Source organism: Myotis brandtii, unplaced genomic scaffold, assembly GCF_000412655.1.
Source record: "Myotis brandtii unplaced genomic scaffold, ASM41265v1 scaffold1697, whole genome shotgun sequence".
Lineage (NCBI taxonomy): Eukaryota > Metazoa > Chordata > Mammalia > Chiroptera > Vespertilionidae > Myotis > Myotis brandtii.
In genome coordinates, this window is record NW_005356244.1 from 442,104 (window position 1) to 466,464 (window position 24,361).

At 36.3% G+C, this 24,361-nt stretch overlaps 1 protein-coding gene across 2 annotated transcripts in view; it reads left to right on the forward strand.

The window, feature by feature from the left end:
• DARS (aspartyl-tRNA synthetase) overlaps positions 1-12,061 on the forward strand; it is a 69,140-nt gene extending 57,079 nt beyond the window's left edge. For both annotated transcript variants that reach the window (XM_005862861.2, XM_014536922.1), the window contains 8 exons: positions 305-439; positions 3,486-3,633; positions 4,739-4,885; positions 6,555-6,597; positions 8,029-8,109; positions 9,115-9,226; positions 9,403-9,474; positions 11,424-12,061. In XM_005862861.2, the coding sequence (XP_005862923.1) occupies positions 305-439; positions 3,486-3,633; positions 4,739-4,885; positions 6,555-6,597; positions 8,029-8,109; positions 9,115-9,226; positions 9,403-9,474; positions 11,424-11,515 (830 nt within the window). In that variant the 3' untranslated portion in view covers positions 11,516-12,061. The remainder of the gene's footprint in view (positions 1-304; positions 440-3,485; positions 3,634-4,738; positions 4,886-6,554; positions 6,598-8,028; positions 8,110-9,114; positions 9,227-9,402; positions 9,475-11,423) is intronic.
• Positions 12,062-24,361: the final 12,300 nt, after the last annotated feature.

Consider the following 24,361-nt stretch of genomic DNA (forward strand, 5'->3'; position numbering starts at 1 on the left):
TTACAAAAAGTTTTACAAAGCTAAAGTAGCTTTTACTAGATTTTAAATTTATGCAGAAAGGGAGCGTATATATCCAAAGAAGTAAAATGAAAGTATAGCCAAAGAAGTAAATCTCGCCTAAATATAAACTGTTTCGAATCAGGGATAAAACATATATAGACTATGGTTTCTCTGCAGTCTTTTATTTTCTAGTGTGGTTTTATTTAAGTGAAGTACTTGAATCAAAAGGATAAACTATTTTTATTAGAAGTTTGCATTGATAAGCTTACAATTGATGATAGTAACATTTATGTTTATATTTCAGCTGCCAGTGAAGGAGGAGCCAATGTATTTACTGTGTCATATTTTAAAAATAATGCATATCTGGCTCAGTCCCCACAGCTGTACAAGCAGATGTGTATTTGTGCTGATTTTGAGAAGGTTTTCTGTATTGGACCAGGTAAGGTTTTGGTAGTTAAGGTTATCTCAAAATTCATTAATTGTACCACAGCTAGGGTTTTAGAAACACATTTATTTTTTTTAATTGTTATTTTTATCTTCATCCAACGATATTTTTTCATTGATTTTTTTAATTATTATTTTTATCCTCATCCAAGAATATGTTTTCATTGATTTTTTTTTTTGAGAGAGAGAGAGAAAATTAATATGAGAGAGAAACATACACCCTCTGAATTAATCGGTTACCTCCTGTACCCTGACCAGGGATTGAGCCCACCTAGGTATGTGCCCTGACTGGGAATCAAACCTAAGACTTTTTAGTGTACCAGATGATACTCCAACCAATTGAGCCACCAGCCAGGGATAGAAACACATTTTACACAGACCTTTTTAAAGCTTAAATCCTTTTTTATATTGACTACATCAACACTAGACTTGGGGGTAAAAATAACAATATTGCCTGGTAGACATTTCCAAAAAAATTGTATGTTCAATAGTTCTTTGAACAATTGAGCATCATTCATATGAATAGAATCATAAGCAGAAGAATGCTGAAGACAAAAAAAAGAAAATGTGTATCTTGGGACTATCTCATTTTAAAAATGCATGCTTTGAAAATATACACCCTCTGAATATATTTAACTATATTATTTATTATACTTAAGTGTAACTAGAATAGAATTAGCTCCCATTTGGACTATCCTTTCAACTCTCCATCAATACTAAAGAAAAAGTGATTGCAATCTTCCAAGTAATATATTTTGTTGTCCTTGAAAGCTCCTCGCTGCTGTTGTAAGTTTACAAATGTACCTCTGTATACTTTGCTGCCAATTTTATTCCAAAGCTGTTCTTTTTTACTATTACTAATTTTACTCTCCTTAGTATTGATAATATGCTAAAGTCCATTAGAAAATACTAACAAATGCCTGGGTTTAATAAATTATATTAACATGTTTTTTAAGAATATATTTGCACCCTAGCCGGTTTGGCTCAGTGAATAGAGAGTCAGCCTGCAGACTGAAGGGTCCCAGGTTTGATTCCAGTCAAGGGCACATACCCGGGTTGCGGGCTCGGTCCCCAGTGAGGGGCGTGCAGAAGGCAGCAGTTGGTGGTTCTCTCTCATCATTGATGTTTCTGTCTCTCTCTTTCTCAAATCAATAAAAATATATTAAAATTCTATATAATAAAAGCCTAATATGCTAAGTGTCTGGTTGTCTAGTCGGCCATTCAACCAATCAAAGCATGATATGCTAATGATATGCTAAGGATGCTCAACCGCTCACTCTGACGTACACTGACCACCAAGGGGCAGACGCTCCGATCAGTAGGTTAGCTTGCTGCTGGGGTCCAGCCAATCGGGACTGAACAAGACAGGCCAGACATGCCCTGGAGTCCTCCTAAAGTCCCTCCCTGGCTGGCCAACCTCCCGCGTCCCTCCCTGGCCCCAGTCATGCACCAGTGGGGTCCTTCGGCCTGGCCTGTGCCCTCTTGCAATCCAGGCTGAGGGACAACCCCCTCCCGAGTGCACGAATTTCATGCACCAGACCTCTAGTATATATACATTTGCTAAAAGTCAAGCATGGACACAATCATGAAGCAAATTCTTTTATGATGCTAACTATAAGCAAAAAAAACAAAACAGCTTTACTATATTCTTTAAAACTTACCAAGTTTAAAAAAAAAGTTATTTATATATATGAATTTTTTGATAGTTTAAGATAAATTAAATACCTGCTAATAGAGAAACTGGCAAAATCATTAAATGTCTTAATTTTCTGAATTTATTAAGCAATCATTTGCTGAACACTTGCTGCATATATAGCCTTGCGCTATAAAAGAAGATCCAACCAGCACTTCTCCAATGTTAATGTGCACACAAATCACCTGGGGATCTTGTTAAAATGCAGGAGGTTTGGGGTAAGACTTGAGATTCTGCAGTTCTCATAAGCTCCAAGGTACTGCTGCTATGCAGACCATGCTTTGAGTGCTAAGGGAACAATATTGTCCCTGCTCCTAAGACACAATAAGACATGCATAGCCCTGACTGGTTTGGCTCAGTGGATAGAGTGTTGGCCTGCGGACTGAAGGGTCCCAGGTTCAATTCCGGTCAAGGGCATGTACCTTGGTTGTGGGCACATCCCCAGTAGGGGGTGTGCAGGAGGCAGCTGACCGATGCTTCTCTCTTATCGATGTTTCTAACTCTCTATCCCTCTCTCTTCCTCTCTGTAAAAAATCAATAAAATACATTTTTTTTAAAAAAAGACATGTATACATATCACAGCCACAGCGAATAATCTAATTGTGATATCAGCAGGTTGGTGTTAATTATGTGGTATAGGTAGGGTAAAAAAGAGGAAGAAGATGGAGTTTGCTAGAGATGCCATGAGAGAAAATTCAAACTGAAATGGGAGTAGGAGGTAAAGACAACAGAGATGGCATTCTAGAAGAAGCAAGCTAAGTTAAAAGCACGGGAGCAAGTAAAATTGAGACTAGTTAGTATTGAGAAATGGGAAATATAGGGTGGGATTAAATTATGAGAGCATGGAGAGATGGAACAGGACTAGCCAGGAGGACTGGAAAGGAGGAAAGTGCAGTGAGGATAATAAGAGCTGGACTGAGGTAGGTGCTTCATTTGTACAGATTTCATTTAGCTTGAGTCAAGCTTTAATAAAATTGAGAACTCATTATATTGAATATTTTTAGTTATTGAGAAGGCACCTCAGGATCTTGCATTCCCTCGGGGTTCTTAGGAGTCTCACTTACTAATTTACATTTGTTACAGATTTTACTACATGACTGACTCGGGGTTCTTAGGAGTCTCACTAATTTACATTTGTTACAGATTTTACTACATGACTGTAGGAGTTTGTAATGAACTTAACTATCCATGAGAGTGCTGTAACAGATGGCTTGTCAAAGGTCTTTCCAACCTTATAATGATAATGAAAATAGTACCATTTGAGTACAAGTAAATAGAATTTTGTTTTTAATCTCAGTTTCTCCAAAATTTAAAACACTGCTATGTATATCTTTTATTAATGTTACAGTATTCAGAGCTGAAGACTCTAATACCCACAGACATCTAACTGAATTCGTTGGTTTGGACATTGAAATGGCTTTTAATTACCATTACCATGAAGTTATGGAAGAAATTGCTGACACTTTAGTACAAATATTCAAAGGACTTCAAGAAAGGTAAAAAATATATGTATTATATCCCTAACTGAACTTAATTTCAAAACAGTTTGGGCTCTTCAGAATAAAGCAATTCTTGATTTGAAATGTATAAACTAAATTTTTATTGGACATACTTGTGCATATAGACTTGCTAGTTAGATGATCAATTAATTAATGAAAAAAAATCCACACTCAAAATACTATTCTGGATCTAAGTCCATTGTGGCTTCATTTTGGTGGGTACAGTTACCAGATTGTATTTCCCTTATACTAACATCCTGGATATTTGAAGAAATAGAGCCTGTTACTTTCGTAGCAGTTAAAGTCAGAGTTTTTATTGCCTCATGAAATGGGTAGTTTGTTCCTAGCAATGTTACCTGATACGAGTTACAAAAAAAGTTTTAATCCTTTAATGCCACCATGGTGACAAACAACATAAGACTGAGAAATGGTATTAAATCTTTTAAGTGTTTAAACTCTAGTCTTTAACTTAAACAATTTCTTAGTAACATTTTCTTGGTACATACACTGATTCAAAGATGATTTTATGTGGCAAAGATGGTACTCAGTACCTACCAGATATTTTTTCTTAGCTGTTGCTAGTATTACAGAAGAGCCTAAAAGTGCCTGAGGCAATTTCTGCACTGAGGCAGATTTTACATAGAGAGTTTTGCTCTAAAAGCATTTCCGTTTGATAAATAAACTTTATTGTTCCTTTTGAATAATAAAGCTACATATGTCCCTTATTCCAGAATTATCAGTGGAATGCATATAGGACTGATAATATGTAGGCTCTTGGGTCCCTGCCAACTGGCTAGCTAGGAGGGGAGGGGGCTGAGTGGTTCAGCTGGACAGGTACTTAGCTGATCATGGAGCTTCTGCCTCTGAACTTCTCACATCATCCCACAGATAGTGACTCCTGTGAAATGTTTAAAATGTTTCTTTGTTAAAAGAAAAAAGAATTTGTAGCAAGTGTGTGGTAGAGTAAAAGCTATATATGTTCCTTATTTCACCAGTTTTAGTAAAGTTTTTAGTAATTTTTAACATGATGCTACAGTGACCTCTTGTGGGGAAAACATTTATCTCACACGTTATTATTAACTCTAAATCATTATTCAAATAGGTTTCAAACTGAAATTCAGACGGTGAATAAACAATTCCCATGTGAGCCATTCAAATTTTTGGAGCCCACTTTAAGACTAGAGTATTGTGAAGCATTGGCTATGCTTAGGGAAGCTGGAATTGAAATGGGAGACGAAGAAGATCTGAGGTTTGTCTTTGTGACTTTTAAAACTTTAATAACTAGGTTTAAGATACACAAGAATGAATATATTAACAAATCATAATTTTTTTACCCAGCTTTTATTAACTTTTGGGTATATCGTATGATGCTGTTCTTGTTTAATGTGTGATCTGAAATAATGATTTAATATGGTTTGCCTAAGCTTCAATAAATACCATTTTTGTGCCCCCTCTCCCCCTAGTTTGTAATGCTTTAAAGAATATAGAGACTTTTGCCTGTGATTTTGGCATCTAATATTTTACCTCTCTTTTTCAATCAGTGGTATTAGAGAAGATAGACAGTAATATAAACCCATCCCCACACAGGATTAAGGCATAAAACTATTACGATCTCTAAAAGTTTATAAAAAATCACTATTCTTTATTTATTTGATATACAGTATTATTTTGTCTAAACTCAGATCATACAGTGTATAATTTTTAAACAAATTATGTAGTTTAACAGATATGAAATTATTATCTACTATTTTATGCAAGGGTTCTTAAGTTAAAATATTTAAGGCATCACAAATCATGGATATAAGAGGGAAAGGCATGATTGTCATTTTTTAGGGCTTTCTAAAAAATATTTCACTCAAAACCCTTTATTTTTGTTTGTTTGACAAATATATCTCTATATGATTTTAAGCATCCCCTACATTGCTAGATGACATCTTAAGGCAAATCGTACATTCTATCATTATTTTCATAAGTATTTTAGCAATTGTTCTTAAATAGGGTAGATGCTAAAGTGGCTATAGAAATTTAATTGGTTTATATAAACATATTTTAAAGATTCTGAATTAGTGATTTTTGTTTTATAAACCTTTGATAAAGAGTAATGAGCCCTAACCCATTTGGCTCAGTGGATTGAGCGACGGCCTGCGGACTGAAGGGTCCCGGGTTCGATTCCGATCAAGGGCACGTAACCTTGGTTGCGGGCACATCCCCAGTTGGGGGTGTGCAGGAGGCGGCTGATCGATGTTTCTCTCTCATCAGTGTTTCTAACTCTCTATCCCTCTCCCTTCCTCTCTGTAAAAAATCAATAAAATATATTTTTTTAAAGAGTAATGAAAAGGAGCCCTAGCCGGTTTGGCTCACTGGAAAAGAGCGTCAGCCTACGGACTGAAGCGGGTCCCAGGTTCGATTCCAGTCAAGTGCACATGCCTGGGTTGCAAGCTCAATCCCCAGTGGGGGGCATGTGGGAGGCAGCCAATCAATGAGTCTCTCTCATCGTTGATGTTTCTATCTTTCTCTCCTTCTCCCTTCCTCTCTGAAATAAATAAAAATATATTTTTGTGAAAAGGAGAGACCATTTGAAGTGGAACCATTTAACGCCAAGAATAGCCTATGTTCATATAGTGAACTTTTGTTATATTTGATTGTAGGAAATTATATCATCCATGTTATTTCTGAATCGGTGAATTGCTAAATTCTGTTTATGGTTTTATTTAAATATTATTGAGCAGCATCTACTAAATACCAGGTGCACTTATAAGTTGTTTTCAGTAGTACTTGCCTTTTTAAAAAAGAGCAGAATAGACAACTGTGTGTTTTGGCTGAATTTTTTATTCTTTGAGAACTTCAAATAGAGGTGCCTTAATAACTCTAAGAACTAATCAAACATCTGATTTCATGCTTTTGTCATTGTTTTCCAGTACACCGAATGAAAAACTGTTGGGTCGTTTGGTAAAGGAAAAGGTAGGACTCTTGTACATGCTGGATTTCTTTCTCTAAATCTGAGATGTATCCTGGTACTAAAGAACAGTTGCAGAGGGAATGATTTTCCTAGAATAGTATGATTCCAGAATAAATAAAAACCCAGGGGGCCAACTTTTTTTTCAATCTTAGAAAAATAAAAAATATTCAAACAGGCTTTGCCCAGACAGTTTGATTAACTCAGTATTCAATTTTTGTACTTAGTTGTACTGAGGTATCTCTAAAAGTGATATCTATGTCAGATTAGTTAGAAAGGACCTCAAGATGAGGGAGAATGAATTTCCTTTCTGCCTCTTATGTGAAAGCTACTTTCCTATCTCATTTTGTAAAGCTCTTAAAGAAGATAAAAGCTAAACTTAGAAGGGTGCTTAAAGAAATTGAAAGAACCGTGTGATGAAATTAAAACAGTCCTTGAGCGCCTCCTGCTGGTTGCACTCTAAACTGTTAAACTGACTGGGAAACTAAAGTATATTTCTGAAACTGCACAGTATTGAGTTTATACCTTTAAAATGCTGTTTCAGCAGAGCCAATATCAGTTTGTCGGCTTTGTTGACATTCCCTCTACACTCCAGTTTTAGCAAAAATATTTAACATCAAAACAGTCGAAATGTGATTGGTTTCTTTTTAATTATATCTAGGTCACATAGTAAGTATTCTAACAAAAATGTCATAATTTCATGTTAATGTTATTGATTTCATTTGTAGTTTTCACTGAAGAAAACTACCAAATTTCTTTTAGGTATCTAAACTAAATTTTTAGCCGAAACCGGTTTGGCTCAGTGGATAGAGCGTCGGCCTGCGGACTGAAAGGTCCCAGGTTCGATTCCGGTCAAGGGCATGTACCTGGGTTGCGGGCACATCCCCAGTAGATGTGCAAAAAAATCAATAAAATATATTTTTTTAAAAAAAATAAATAAATAAACTAACTAAATTTTTAATTACTGGGAAGATAAGGTTTTTTGAAGGTGAATATTATAAAGGTGTTTTTCCTAAAATAATTTCTAGATTTAAAATGTTTGTTATTCTTGTAAAACCCAAATATATTTGGTATAACTTAACATAAACAGCTATAAAATACATCTGAAGAACTAAATGAGATAGAATAGCAAAGGAAAAAATGAAAATCAAAGAAGTTTATCGCAGCATAATTTTCCATGTGGGAGAAATTGGAGAAAGAGTACATGTCACCCCAAAAAAGAAAATTAAGTATTGGGAGAATATACAACATTATGGCAAAATACAGATATTACTTGAAAGAAATAGAATACTCATTTTATTTACAGTGTAATTACAGTAATTTTGAAGTATAAAACGTGTGTTTTAAAAAAAACATTAATTACCAAAGTGCTAGCCGCCTTTTCACTTTCATTAAACTGTTAAAAACTATTTTAATTGTATTTATTCTTTTTATAGTATGATACCGATTTTTATATTCTTGATAAATATCCATTGGCTGTAAGACCTTTCTATACCATGCCTGACCCAAGAAATTCTGTAAGTAATTTGATTTTAAATAACCTGTTTGGGGGAAGAAGGAAAACTTTGTTACTTTGTCAAATTGTAAATGGGAATAATGGTTTTCATTCGTAATTTGCAGTTTCAGTGGTCATGTTATGTGGATTACTACTAGTTTCTGTCAAATGAGGTCAAGGTGAAATCTGAATATTCTAGCAAATTGTTCCAAAAACATATTAAAAATCATTTCTGTGTGTCACTTTTTGAAGATTTGAGGAAGAAACACCATATAAATAATAAATAGTATTGCTAGATTTGCAGACATTAGCAAAATTTATTTTTGACCTTGAACAAATCTAAATAATGTGGCCTTTTACTATTTTTCCATGTAGTGGTTTCCAAACTTTAGTATGCATCAGAGTCCCTGGAGGGCTTTCTAAAACACAGATTCCTGAGCCCCCTCATCAGACTTTCTGATTAGTTGGTTTGGGGTAGGGCTTGAAAATTTGCTTTGCTAACAAGTTCCTGGTAATACTGAAGCTACTAATCCCGGAATCACACTTTGAGAACCACTGGTTTATTGAAAGACAGGGAAAGTAAGTTAAAACCTGATAGAGAATAGGATGAGCTGTGGTAAATTGATGTTTAATTTGCTTCCCTTAAAATAAAAAAGAAATGTTAATTGATAATTTGAAGTTCCAAAAGTGACCCCCTTAAAAACATTTCTGTTGATAAAGTAAAATGAGAATCAGCACTACTTCTTATAAGTTAGATATGGTGCTCTGATTTGATGTTGGAAGGTATGGGAGAAGGGGAGTATGAAATCTGATAAAGGAAAGAAAGAAGTTACTATTCAAACCTCGCTAATTTAACCTGTGTTAGAGAAACAAAATATGTTCATTGGAGCAGGTACATCATCAATTGTAGGAAAAAATGAAATTGCTCTTCTTGCAAAAAAGGTCTTTTTTTCCACATGTGTAATGGAAATAGAATGGTAGCCACTTTTGATAAGTGATGTTTTTGGTTTGTTTGTTTTTCCTGCAGAAACAGTCCAACTCTTATGACATGTTCATGAGAGGAGAAGAAATACTATCAGGAGCTCAAAGAATACATGATCCTCAGCTGCTAACAGAGAGAGCCTTACATCATGGAATTGGTAAACCACTTAAATGTATTTAGGAAAGTGATATGTATTCTGAAAATAACTCATTTTAAACCCTTTAAAGACTCCTCAGAAATAGTCATTTGGTTAAGTCTTCATTTAACAGTAATTGCTTTTTTATCTTTTAAAGCTAAATAAAATGGTAAATTATGTTTGTGGTTTTTTTGTAGATTTGGAGAAAATTAAAGCATACATTGATTCCTTCCGCTTTGGAGCCCCTCCTCATGCTGGTGGAGGCATTGGTAATACATTCCTTTAATATTATGACAATATTAACTTATGGGTTCTAAAATATTGTAATAGCCCTAGCTGGTTTTGCTCAGTGGATAGAGCGTCAGCCTGCAGACTGAAGGGTCCCGGTTCAATTCTGGTCAAGGGAACATGCCCAGGTTGCGGGCTCGATCCCCAGTGTGGGGAGTGCAGGAGGCAGCTAATCAGTGTTTCTCATCATTGATTTTTCAATCTCTCTTCCTCTCCCTTCTCTGAAATCCATAAAAATATATTAAAATATTGTAATAAAGTTCTAGCCATTCTTTTATCTTAATGGTTTTAAAGCAAAATGTCTTGTAAATGAAATACCCTGTGTTTTTCATCCATGAGTTCATTCAAATTAGCCCAAATTAAAGCTGTCCCTCAAATTAGCTCAGATTGCTGCTAAATGGTTTGTTGAAATGTAACATTTCATTGACTTTCAGGACTATTTCTAGAGTATGTGTAATCTGCTGCTCTCTGATTTAAAATGAGTAAATGTTTAACTCAACTTTGGGATGTCCATGTCAAAGACTTTTAAAAAGTAATTATCAGTTTATAGTTCTGTTGAATTTTTATTTGTTGTTTGGAGGTTTTTGGTGAATACATAATATACTTACCATAATTTCAAATTAAAAGGGTATAGAGGAGTGTGCATTCACCTCCCTATGCAAAGGTAGTCTTTGCATGTGCAAAAATACACACACTTGTAAAAATAATTTTTTTTATAAATTGTAGCATACTATGTAAATCATTCAGTACCTTGCATTTTTCCCTGACTATATTTTTAAATAATTTTTTATGAATACCTCAAAAGCTTTTTCATTCTTAATCACCACATAGACTCCATTGAAAGGACGCACTATAGCCTTGTTAGCCAGCTTCCTAGGACATGTAGGTTGTTACTAGCCTTTTGTTACTACAAACAACGCTACATTGAACATATAGTTTAAGTCTCAATGAGACATTTATGACTATTTTCTCTTCGAGTATTCAGTAATGTTCAGTTGGTATAACATTACAAACTTTTGTGACTGATTTAGCAATGTATATTTTAATTTTACTTGTGAAAGAGGACATTTGAATGGTTATCAAAATACTACCTTGATTAGTGTTAGATTAATACAAGGTTCAAATATATGTCTGCAGATGTTTTTGGTAAGGAATAAGGATAAAAATGTTAATTCTCTTATTTATATTTCTGTTTTTAGAGTTAAGTATATTTCTTTAAAATTAGAAGTTTTTATTTAAGATTATTCTCTGACCTTTATGTGGTATATTAGTCTTCTTATAGCTTTAGTGAAATAGATAAATCAAATTGCACATAAAATGTTTCATTTGCTAGTGTTGTTCTGTTTCTTTAGATGGCACTTGGTCTTAATTCTTATCAGTAGTATAGTATTTAAGTCAAAGTCAGTCTCTTCTGCACTCAAAGAATTTAGTACAATAATGTGCTCTAGAGTCTTTTATACTAGGAACTACCATGTTACATGTCTATCAAATTACAACGAATTTCTGGTACTTCCATTAATAAACTTCCTTGAACAGGTTTATGACTTTTGTCTTATACTGATGACCTGGACTACATACTTAGAATCTGGTCTTATTTGAAACCATACAGGCTTATACATGGAGGGGAGAGGGGGAGATATTTGTTTAAGCCATAAATTTTGGACATTGACATAGATTTCTGTAGTTCGCATTTCACAGAATCACATAGCTTAAGGATATCTCATTTTGTCCTTCTCACAAGCATCATCTCTATTTCTGAATCAGACCTAAAACATTCCATTTTAAATAAACTTGAAATTATAGAAGTCATTTTCCTTCCTAACAAGGAAAATTATTTTGTTGATCAGCAATACTATGTTGGTAATTTTCAAAATGTCAGAACCTGAGAGATTTTCAGAAAAGGAATTAATGTTTATTTTGTTTTCCCTAGGGTTGGAACGAGTGACTATGCTGTTTTTGGGATTGCACAATATTCGTCAGACCTCAATGTTCCCCCGTGATCCCAAACGACTCACTCCTTAAAGAAAGCCATGCTTTACACTTTTTCAGTAACCTGCTATTGATCGGGCAGCACCTTGGGTACTTAAGATATGCAGTAGAATAAATGTCTTCTCTAAAGTGCCACAATTGCTTTTGGACTAATTCAGTATAAGTTACTTTAAAAGAGAAGATTTTTATAACTTTGAACATGCTTCAGTAGGAAATGGTTGAACATTTTAATGAAAAATTCATGTGATTATGTTAAAAATTCATACTGCATTACTACAATAAATGTTAACAATTTTAACAGTTAAGATTGTAAATTTCTATATTATAGTTACTGCAATATTAATGTCTTAAATTTTCCATATTTTATTTTATTTTTTTAAATTCTGATAAGTATCTGAGATTTTAATAAATGCATAATTGGCATATTATGGAAAATTAGGCAGAAAGTATCAATTCTTAAAAGTTGTGTCCAGATATCATGTAAAAGCAGGTAAGAGTACTGGTTAGAAAATATTCTATATAATATTGTATTAAATTGTTCAGTTCTAAACCTGAATTTCAATAAAATTTTAAAGCTAATTTATAGTTTTCTTTGTGTAACTTCACAGCAGTCAAATTTTATAATTAGTGCTTGGCATTTTAATTTGGGAATAGAAAAAATGTATGGTTTATGTAAATGACCTAAAACAAATGAAAACTTATATGTTCACAACATCCTATATACCAGTAATAAAACCCTAATATGCAAATCCACCTAATGGAATGACCAGTCACTGTGATGCGCACTGACCACCAGAGGGCAGACGCTCAACACAGGAGCTTCCCCTAGTGGTCAGTGCACTGCCACATGGGGAGCGCCACTCAGCCAGAAGTTGGGCTCACGGCTAGCAAGCACAGCAGCAGTGGCGGGAGCCTCTCCTGCCTCCGCAGCAGTGCTAAGGAGCAGCAAGCGGAGCAGTAAGGAGCAGCAAGCAGGCGGGCGGTAAGGAGCGAGGGGTCCTGGACTGCGAGAGGTGCAGGCCAGGCTGAGGGGACACACACACACACACACACACACACACACAGTGAACATATTTCACCAGGCTTCTAGTGTATTCATAACAAGATACAAGTTCAGGTAGGTGTAAGGATAGAGCTCTTAAAGCTGAAAGATTGGGTTGCTTTATAGTTTATTTCACATAAATTAAAAATTACTGCAGAATTTTTTGTTTTTAACCAGTACTGGTATTTCGTGAATGTCACTAAAATGCACTCCCATTTTCCCTACCAAAAAGAAATTTCTGTGTAAGAATTACAATTAGAAACAGTTTCTCTCTAGATAGTTAAATATGTTGATACTAATGTTTATAGTGAATCACATGGAATGGGCAGGAACAAAACAGTGTCACTCAAATATTTTTCTACGGGAAAAGAAAATAACACAGAAAGGTAGGACTCTATCCCTGGATCATAAATACCTGCTTATTATTTTTGAAAGTTAATTTTTTTCATCATCTAGATTATGAGCTCTTTGAAAATAGAGACACAATTTTTATGTCTTTTACATTTTACCAGAGTATTGGGGTATAGTAGGCACCCCAATAGTGTTTAATAAATTTAAGCCACACAAGAATAAAATGCACTACCATTCATCTTTTTTTATATTGTGTAATCCCCAGGCCCTAAAATCTACAATAATAAAAGTGTAATATGCTAATTAGACCAGACAGCCAAACGACCTTCCCGAGAAGCTGGGGCTGCGAGGGCTGAGCCCCTTGCACGAATTTCGTGCATTAGGCCTCTCGTAGTATAATAAAATTACCCTAGCCCTAGCTGGTTTGGCTCAGTGGATAGAGCATCGGCCTGTAGACTGAAGGGTCCCAGGTTTGATTCTAGTCAAGGGCACATGCCCGGGTTGCAGACTCGATCCCCAGAAGGGGATGTGCAGGAGGTAACCAACCAATGTGTTTCTCTCACATCGATATTTCTCTCTGTCTTCCACTATCTCTAAAAATCAATGGAACAATATCCTCAAGTGAGGATTAAAAAACACACACAAAACTCAAATGAATGAACATGGTATATCTCTTCATTTTTTGGTATTTTTTTCTTTAATTATAAAACATACTGATATTCTTTAATATCTTTCAAAAGATATTAAAACCCTAATATGCAAATCCACCTAATGGCGGAATGACCAGTCACTATGATGCGCACTGACCACCAGAGGGCAGACGCTTTTTAATTTTTAGTTTATACTAGAATACCTTACAATTTTTTTCATTGGGAATGGGAATTTTTCTATTATATTTTTAAATTGTATGTTAGTAAGGCATGAGAACATTATCAGTTACAAGGTTTTGTTAGTATTTATTTAAATCTTTATTGTTGAAAGTATTACATATGTCCCCTTTCTTCCCCCATTGACACTCTCCACCAGCCCCCACCCCTGCCCCAGGCCTTCACCACTCTATTGTCTGTGTCCATGGGTTATGTATATATACATTCAAGGTCTTCTGTTGATTACCTCCCACCCACCCAGCCTCCTCCACTTTTCCTCTGAGATTCCACACTCTATTCCATGCTTCCATGTCTCTGGATCCTCTCCATCTGTTTATTTTGTTACTTAGATTCCTCACATGAGTGAGATCATATGATACTTGTGTTTCTCTGACTGGCTTATTTCACTTAGTATGATACGCTCCAGGTCCCTCCATGCTGTCTCAAAGGGTAAGAGAGTCTTCTTTTTTAGTGCTGCATAGTATTCCATAGTATAAATGTAACAAAGCTTTTTTTAAAATACGCCTCTCCCCTCCTACTTGGTCTCAATGCACTTTTTTCTTTCCTTCTAGTTGTAGAACTTCCACTCGATCAGCTTTCCCGTGGTTCTGGATGATAGCTGTTTTGTTTTATAGTTGTGGTTTTAATGTTGTTGTGGGGGGCAGCTTTCTTATCCACTCATCTACTGATGGGCACATGGGCACATGGGCTATTTCCAGATCTTAGCGATTGTAAATTATGCTGCTGTGAACATAGGGGTGCATACATTTTTTCTGATTGGTGTTCCAGGTTTCTTAGGATATATTCCTAGAAATGGGATCACTAGGTCAAATGGCAGTTCCATATTTAATTTTTTGAGAAAACTCCATACTGTTTTTCATAATGGCTACACCAGTCTGCATTCCCACCAGCAGTACACTAGGGTTACCTTTTCTCCACATCCTCATCCGCACTTGTCGTTTGATTTGTTGATGGTAGCCATTCTGACAGGTGTGAGGTGATACCTCTTTGTCATTTTAATTTGCATCTCTCAGATGTTAAGTGACTGAGCATTTTTTCATATGGCTCTTGGCCATCTGTATGTCCATTTTGGAGAAATGTCTATTTAGATCCTTTGTTCATTTTTTGATTAGTTGTCTTCCTTTTGTTAAGTTGTATGAGTTTCTTAAATATTTTGGATATTAACCCTTTATCAGATGTATCATTGCCAAATATGTTCTCCCATATAGTGGACTCCCTTTTTGTTTTGTTGGTGGTTTCTTTTGCTGTGCATAAGCTTTTTATTTTGATGTAGGCCCCATTTGTTTGTTTTCTCCTTTGTTTCCTTTGCCCTAGGACAGTGGTCAGCAAACTGCGGCTCACAAGCCACATGCGGTTCTTTGGCCCCTTGAGTGTGTGGCCCATGCACAGAAGTCAGTATTTTGTGGAAGAGCCACACTCAAGGGGCCAAAGAGCCGCATGTCGCTCGCGAGCCACAGTTTGCCGACCTCTGCCCTAGGAGATGTATCCATAAACACATTCTACAAGAAATGTCTGAGATTTTGCTGCCTATGGTTTCTTCTAGGCTTTTTATGGTTTTCCAACTTATATTTAAGTCTTTTATCCACTTTGAGTTTATTCTTGTGTATGGTGTAAGTTGGTGGTCTAGTTTTACCTTTTTGCATTTATCTGTCCAATTTTCCCAACATCATTTATTGAAGAGACTGTCAAGATTTGAATCCTGCCCTGACCGGTTTGGCTCAGTGGATAGAGCGCTGACCTGCGGACTGAGGGGTCCCAGGTTCGGTTCCAGTCAGGGGCATGTACCTTGGTTGCAGGCACATCCCCAGTTGGGAGTGTGCAGGAGGCAGCTGAATCGATGTTTCTCTCTCATCAATGTTTCTAACTCTATCCCTCTCCTTCTCCCTTCCTCTCTGTAAAAAAATCAATAAAATGTATATTTTTTTAAAAAAGATTTGAATCCTGTTTGTTTGTTCTAGTTTTATCAGTTGCTGAAATCAGACATAGTTTTGGAACCATTTTACCACGTAATTCTATAAATTTTTGATTCATGTATTTTGAAACTTTGTTAAGTCTCCCTGATGACTTGGCCCTTGCATCTGATGAAACCCCCCTTTGTAACTCTGGTAATGCTCTCTTGAAATCTGTTTTATCTGATCATAATATAGATATTCCCATCTTCTTGTGCATGTTATATCTTTTAACTTCATTCACCTTTAGCCCATCTGTGTCTTTATTTTGAATTTCTTATTTTGAGACAGCATATAATTGGGTCTTATTTATCCACTCTGACCATCTCTACATTTTAATTAGAGAGTTTATCCCAAAAGATTTAATGTAGTTATTTATATGGTTAGATTTGTATCACTTTATTAATTTCTTACTTGCCTCCTCTGGGGTTTTTTCCTTCATTTTTGCTGGCCTGTCTTTTTTTTTTTAAATGACTAAGTATTTTTTAGAATTTTAGTTTTCCAATTGGCATTTGAACTAAACTTCTTTGATTTTTTTTATGCTTGCTCTCAAGATTATAGTTAATATGCACTTAACTTTTACAGTCCACTTATAGGTATTAATTTTATATTTAAGAATTTTATATGTTTATAACCATAATTTTCCTTTTTTTTTTTTGTCCTCTTCCAGTTGGATATCTCATTTCCAGCCTGGTTGGTTGGTTTTATATTAGAGAGAAACATCAATTTGTTGTCCTACTTATTTATGCATTTATATGTGCCCTGACCAGGGATTGAACCCACAACTTTAGCGTATCGGGACAACACTCTAACCAACTGAGCTACCCAGCCAGGGCCTACCAGCCTGGTTTTTTAAATAGTTTTTTTGAGACAGAGAAAACTTTATACTTAATGGGATAATGTTCATAGTATTCTCTAATGTTTTTAAAATAATCTTAACTTTTTGTGCCTATTCTTTAATTTCAAAATTATTAACGTTTTATTAGACGTTTATCTGTATTTTAAATGTCTTAAGCTAACATTTTTAGCTTTTGATCCTTTCTGTTCTTTGTTTTTTAGTTCATAAATTTATGCTCTTCCTGGTTTCTTTAAGGTTTTTCTCCTAGTTTGCTAAGTTTCAGTTTTCTTTTTTATTGTCATAGTTAATGAAATATATATTGACTTTTATCAAGTTCTGTGCTCACCATTGTTTCTTATATCTGTATATTTCCATCTGGGTTCACTTTTCTTCTTACTAAAGTACCTCCTTTAATGTTTTTTTTTTTAAGTTAGGGTCTGTTAGTTATAAACTCTAACGTGTCCTGTACTCTTGAATAATAGTTTGGCTCAGGATAAAATTCTAGGTTAGCAATTATTTTCGCTTAGCACTTTGAAATATTATACCATTAAATTCTCTTTGTTGCCTATGAGCAGTTTGCTGTCAGTATGGTTGTTTTTTATTTGTAGATAATCTGGCCTCTTTCCAGGCAAGCTTTTAAGTTGCCTCTTTATCTTTGATATTCTACCAATTCTTTGTAATCTGTTCAACAGTTACCTTGCTTATTCAGCATACCTTTGGTCTATGAGCCACATTTGTTTTCAATTATGGAAAATTATCTGCAAGTATTTCTTCAAATATTGCTTATTTACCATTTTCTCTCTCTTTTTTAACTCCAAATAGCTAAATATATGTCTCATCCCAAAATTTCTACTTCTTTATTCTTCCATTTTTTTGGTGGCAGTTATGCCATCATTTATGCCTTTTGATAAATTCTTTATCATACTGTCCCTACAAAATATTTTTGCCTATGTCTTATTTTATTTTTGTCCATTCTTGACATGTGTTCACGTAGAAGAGATTATCACATGTAAATTCATTTGACCATCTTGAAAAAGATTATAATATGGAAGAAAATAATATTTAAATAATAAGTAGATGCTATGTCCTAGCATAGTAGTTTCAAACTAAGTTGTGGATATTTGCAATGGCTACAGGTGGTAGGCATCATAGGAAGTTCTCTGCTAGGGTAGTCAAATTGGTATTGAGGCTCTGTCCTGGATCATCTCTTGTATTGCATAACTTCCTGCATTTCAGGGTTTTTCTATTTCTCTTTAACATATTTCTAATAAGAGCATTTCTGAAATAAAACTTTAACTCAAGCTGAAACATGTTTAAGACTTTGAAAAAACATTTTCCTTTAAGTGAATGTTTGCAAAGTTATACCTTTTGTACACTCTTCAAATCATTGTTTGTTTGTACCTTGATCAATTAAAATGAGGCAGCAGACTTTTAATTATTACCCAGAATTATTGTTGCTGTTTCTCATAGATTAAGATGCCATCGTGTCCCTAGAGCAAGTAAATGTTCTAATTTCAACATCAGTAATCTTTTAAGGAACTCTTTTTACAAATAACTTTTTAAAAGCTTATCTCTTCAAGATGTTCATCTTCCCTGGAAATTCAATTGAAACACCAGTGAGATATCAAACTGGCAATGGTGATAAACATGCTTATTGTTTGCAACAAGATGGAGAGTTGGGAACTTTGAGGTACTATTGTAGAATATAAACTGGCTCTCAGCCAGCCTTTCTGGAAAGCAGGTTAGCAATATGTATCAAAATGTGAATGTACGTAGCCTTTGACCCCGTAAACCTTCACTCTGAGAATTTATCCTAAGAATACAAGTGCACAAAATGATGTTATAAGGATATTTATTGTAGTAGTGCTTATACCAGTGAAAAAATTGGAAACAACCTAAATTTCCATGAATAGGGCATTAAATAATACTTTGTCCGTATTATAGGATATTGATCATTGAAAAGCATAATGTAGGCAGTCCTTGTTTTGCACAATTGTGGAGGACTCTAAAAATGACCATATAGCCCTAGTCAGTTTGGCTCAGTGGGTAGAGCTTCAGCCTGCGGACTGAAAAGTCCTGGGTTCGATTCCAGTCAAGGGCACATGCCCAGGTTGCGGGCTCAGTCCCTAGTGGGGGGCGTGCAGGAGGCAGCCAGTCAATGGTTCTCTCTCATCAATGTTTCTATCTCTCTCACTCTCCCTTCCTCTCTGAAGTCAATAAAAATATATTTTAAAAAAATAAAAATGACCATATAAACCCAAACTGTGCAACGCAATGTTAGTAATTAAAGGCAAAAGAAACAAGTTACTGTTAAACATTTAAGGAAGAACTTGCCATTGTTCCACATCTGGGTGTTGCTGTTTACATTCCTGTGTTGAGCCTATGTCTTCATAAGCTTTTTATTTTTTACATATATATTTCAGGGAGGAAGAGAGAGAGAGAAACATCAATGATGAGAGAGAATCATTGATCGGCTGCCTCCTGCACGCCCCGAGAAACATCAATGATGAGAGAGAATCATTGATCGGCTGCTGCCTCCTCGCCCCCTACTGGGGATCAGGCCGCAACCCGGGCATGTGCCCTTGACTGGAATCAAACCCGGGACCCTTCAGTCCACAGGCAGACGCGCTATCCACTGAGCCAAAACAGCTAGGGCTTCATAAGCTTTTTTTTTTTTTTTTAAGCTTCGTGGCTTAGCCTTTTTTTAAAAAATATATTTTATTGATTTTTTACAGAGAAAAAGGGAGAGGGATAGAGAGAGTTAGAAACATCGATGAGAAACATAGATCAGCTGCCTCCTGCACACCCCCTACTCAGGATGTGCCCGCAACCAAGGTACATGCCCTTGACCGGAATCGAACCTGGGACCCTTCAGTCCACAGGCCGACGCTCTAGCCACTGAGCCAAACCGGTTAGGGCTTCATAAGCTTTTTAGCAAGTATATGTCAAACACTTTTGTTTCATGGTCAAGACAGGATCAGAGGCCATGGATACTGACAACAGATTGGTCTGTTTTATTCTGTCTTTTTTCATGACTATATCTACTGACGTGTCTTGATTTATAAGCAAAACCTAGAAAACCTACAAAAATGTGTTTTGTGATTTATCTAGGAATAATACAGAAAATATTGCTGTTATTTTTGGTAAAGAAAGTCAATTTTGTACAGTTTATTTTGACATAAATAAAATGTTGTTTTAAAAAATAGTTAAAGGTGAAAAATATTGTTCTGTGACCTTTAAAATTTGTCAAACATTAAAAATTCTCTATTGGTTATAAGTTTATAAGGAAATAAGAAATAAAACATAATTATTTAGTACATTATAATTTAAAACAGAAGCACTGTGAATTAAAGTGCCTTATTGCTTTGTAAAAAAAAAAAAAAAAAAAAAAAAGTCTTGCCAAGAGAAATGTAAACAGTGCTTTGCTTCCCTTCTTGTCTCATAACTTTCAGTATGGAGTGACCATCTCTCCTATTCTTTGGTGAATTGTCATAGTCTTCCCAAGTTCATTCATAACAGCTTCTAACACTTAATCCTTCTTACCTGAAATACCATGAAATATCTCCAAGCGTTCCTTTAATGTTAAGTTTTTTGCTCTTGTCACTTCCTCTGAAATATCTTTATCCTTTCCATCAAAACCACTTACTTGTTTATGTCAATAAGCTCATCTTTACTACGTTCCTCTGGCTGCACATCTGGAGTTTCTCAAACATTGGCAATATGCACACTCCCACAGCCAGCTATTCTATAACTCTATTTACATTTGATTCAAACGTCATTTATGGAGTTACCACTTTTTGTTTCTTTACTGCACTTCAATGTGTAGGCCAATTCTTTCAATTATCTGTTTTTGTAACAGATGGGTTCCTCAATGGAAGACAAGGAGGCAACACAACTACACACTTTGCTGTCTATGAACTAAATAATATGTGCAGTGACCAATCACTGACAGACTTGGGAAGAAGTGACATGATTGGTCACTGATCATTACGAACATCTGTTAGTTACTGAGTCATCTGTGGACTGAAGAGCTAGCAGTGAAGTTTGTACAATTATTCCGTTACTATACCAATTTGTTAGGGGAATGGTGTAATTTAACAAAACTGTGATAACTGAAAGTTACACTTTTCAGAACCATGCAAAACCAGGACTACACATATGTATATTCATTGTCATCGAAAGCTCTTCTTGTGAACTGGACATTCTCTTTTCCCCCTTCCCCTCCCCACTCACTGCCCTTTTCCACTTTGCTGTGTGCCCTGGGAGCCTAACCTCATGGACTGCATCATCCAGGACCCTTCCCAATGGCTTCTAATTGGGTTTGTCATTGGAAGGCACCACGAGGAGATCAGATGAAGGGAGAAGAGAAAGGTCAGGATAGTTATTTTCCTTCTCTGCTGGGCCACATTTGGGGCCTGGCTTCTTTCTCAAGGTCACAGCTTTTTCCCAGGTCCCAGGTACTACTCCCTCTTTGTCCCTTCAGGCCTAGAGGTGGTAATAGCTTCACATAGTTGCCAGCTCCAGGGTGCGTCACCACTCCAAGCTTCCCAAACCTTTGTTTATGTCTTCTCCACGAAACTCCCTGCAAGCATACTTCTCCTGAGTGTGCCATGCTTCCCACCAGGATCCTCACCTAGCTACCAGGCCACACTGTTCATGGTAAATCATGTGTACATATCCAAACATGTGCATGTCCTCAGAGTTCTGAAAGGAGATAGGTAGTAACATTACTTTTAACACTTTGCATTTTTCCTATCTGCTTTTAAAAATAAGAAAACATATATAAGGAAAAGAAAAGAAGTAAATTTCATATATTGAAGGATTATTTTAGCTTCAAAGTAGTTATTTTTCTAATTTAGCCAAATCTTTATAGCTCTCAAATTAATTACTTTTTAACATTCAGCCAGCCATATCTCTGATTGGGGGTCTTTAAAACTGTTCTAATAAAGAAGAGTTGATCATGCAGCAATTCCTATTAAGGAACTGCTGAAGAGAGACAAGTTTCAGGAATTAAATGAGATTAGTTGTCTGCTGTCTTAGAGTGACTCAGAACATGCCGTATGCCCTAACAGACACCTGCATCTGGGCTGTTGCTGAGTCCAATTTAAGATAGCTAAGATTTCCAATTGAAGAAAAACTGTTGACATATAAAGATAGCTTCATTACTGCTCAGACTGGTTATCAATCATAGCTCCACATATTCAACTTAATATTTCCTTCAGAACTAGACCTAATTGAAAATTCCACTTGTGAGAAGCATTAAAATGCTAACTGATAAATGCTAATGAGAATATTTAACAAGGCCAGAAGACATAGTAGGCGCTAAATATATATACAAATTGGACTTCGAAAATGCTTTTGTGACTTTATCATTTGAAATGCTTAAGGTGTGGTTTTTTTTAATGTTAGTCTATGTCTTTTATCAACCCATATACAATTAATTGTCTTCTATTCTGTTGAGGCAATAGGTCAGATATTTGTCACAATAATACTCGTCAAAGTAGCTGGCCATGAAATCTCCAGCACCACATTCTTCTAAGGGGCACTCCAGACGAAGTCGAGCGACTTTGCCCTTCTCGTGCACTGCAGTATTTCAGGACCGCAGCTAACCTTTTCTCCAGGGCTTATTCTTCTTGGCAGCGATGCAAGACTTCTCTTCCTTTTCTTAGCACCACCACGAAGTCGCAACACCAGGTGAAGAGTGCACTCCTTTTGAATGTTCTCTAGTCAGACAAAGTACATCCATCTCCCAGTTGCTTGCCAGCAAAGAGCAGTCTTTGCTGATCAGGAGGAATTCCTTCCTTATCCTGAATTGGCCTTAACATTTTCTGTTGTATCCGAGGGTTCAGCGTTAAGAGTGATGATCTTCCCTGTAAGGGTTTTCACAAAAATCTGCCTCTTGGCAGTGGTTACACCATAGATGGTGGATGGGAAAAGCTGAAATGAAGGTTTGGTTGGTTGGTTTGGGGTTTTTTTGTTTTTGTTTTTGTTTTAATATTTTTAAATATATTTTTATTGATTTCAGAGAGGAAGGGGGAGAGAGAGATAGAAACATAAATGATGAGAAAGAATCATTAATCAGCTGCCTCCTGCACGCGCCCCCATGGGATGGAGCCCACAACCTGAGCATGTGCCCTGGACCGGAAACGAACCCGCGGGGCCGTTCAGTCCACAGGCCAATGCTCTATCCACTGAGCCAAACCAGCTAGGGCTGGTTTGTTTTAAGATGGTAATAAAGTAAAACATTTCTTGAATGTTTTTTAAGAAACCTATCATAGAAGAGCACCCTAAAAGATCAGTTCACTGGAATTCCTTACCTTTGCTCTTACAGTTGCAAAATGCACTGTGAGTTAAAGAGAGATTTCCTCCATAACATTTTTACAAATGCCCCACTTTTTATAAGACATTCAAAAAGTATAATAATAATAAAATCCTACTTTATTTTTACTTTCCAAGTCTAGAATACATAAAACTAAAACTAGTCAACAGAATACTTAACAGAATACTGTGCTAACCTATCTACATGGAGTGCTGTCAGGTTTGAGTGGTTCCTGGGGCAGGAGAGGCTCTTAATCAGGTCCAGGCTGTGGTTCAAGCAGCGGAACCCACAGTTCTAATGGTATCAGTGGTAGGAAAAGGCACCATGTGGAGTTTATAGGAGCCCCAACATAGACCCCTAAGCTCTGGAGCAAAGCTATGCCATCTGCATCAGAAAAGTGTACACCATTCAATAAATAGCCCCTGGCTTGCTACATGGTTCTGGTGGAGATAAAGCACCTGCCGGTAGGACATTAGTGACCACGCAGCCAGACCATCCCATTATGTGCTGAGTTCTGTCAGATCCATCAGATTTTAAGGGCCAAAAGCGATCCATCAAAAGACAGTGGTTAGTACATGTGGGGCTGGACATGAGTAGAAAAAAGACTGGATAACCAGGACTCCCAAAGCCCCTTGTCATTACCCTGTTGCTTCGGTGCTTCTCAGCTTAAACTTATGGCCGTGTGTGGGAGTGGAAGGGACAAGGGAGACTCCCTTAGGACCAGCTGTAAAGTTGTGCTGCAGACCCTCTCAAAAAACCCTGCCAGCCCTAGCCGGTTGCAGGCTTCTCCCCAGCCCGGGCCCTGGTTAGGGCGTGTGCAGGAGGCAACAAATTGTGTTACTCTTACAGCGATATTTCTCTCTGTCATTCCCTCTCTCTTCCACTCTCTCTAAAAGTCAATGGAAAAAATCCCCTTGGGTGAGGATTTAAAAAAAAAATCCTGTTGAAACACAATTTTTCTCCCCCAAATCACCCTCATTTTCATCAAAGAGCCAAATTAAGACCAATTTATTTACTGTATTAAGTCGTTACAATTTGGCCTGATGGTTTGCATAAACACAACAAGAATAATAATTGATCACTTAGGCTATTTTTTTAAAAATATGCTTTGCTGGAATCTCATGAGAAAGTTTACTCCCAGGGCAAACAAGCCACGCCACACAGTTGCCATTCAGGCTTTGCCTGCAATACCTACAGAATTGGGGTGCATTCCTCAAGACGCAGTCCCCACAAGTGTCTTGAGGTTCCTTTCATGCCATCTCTCAGGAAAGTAACCTTCCTTCCTTACCTGGAAAAACCACCATGAACCATGTGACCAAGTAAGGTGCCAGGCTCTTTATCCAAGGGGTTTATCGGCTTCAAAGTCAATCTTCATTTCTGAGAGCTTTCTGGTGACATCCAGAGTCCTGGCATGTCTCTCTCAGACATGACATTCCAGTAAAGCTTTGGTTAATAAAACCACAACTGGAAACTGACTTACGTCCTGTTATGAA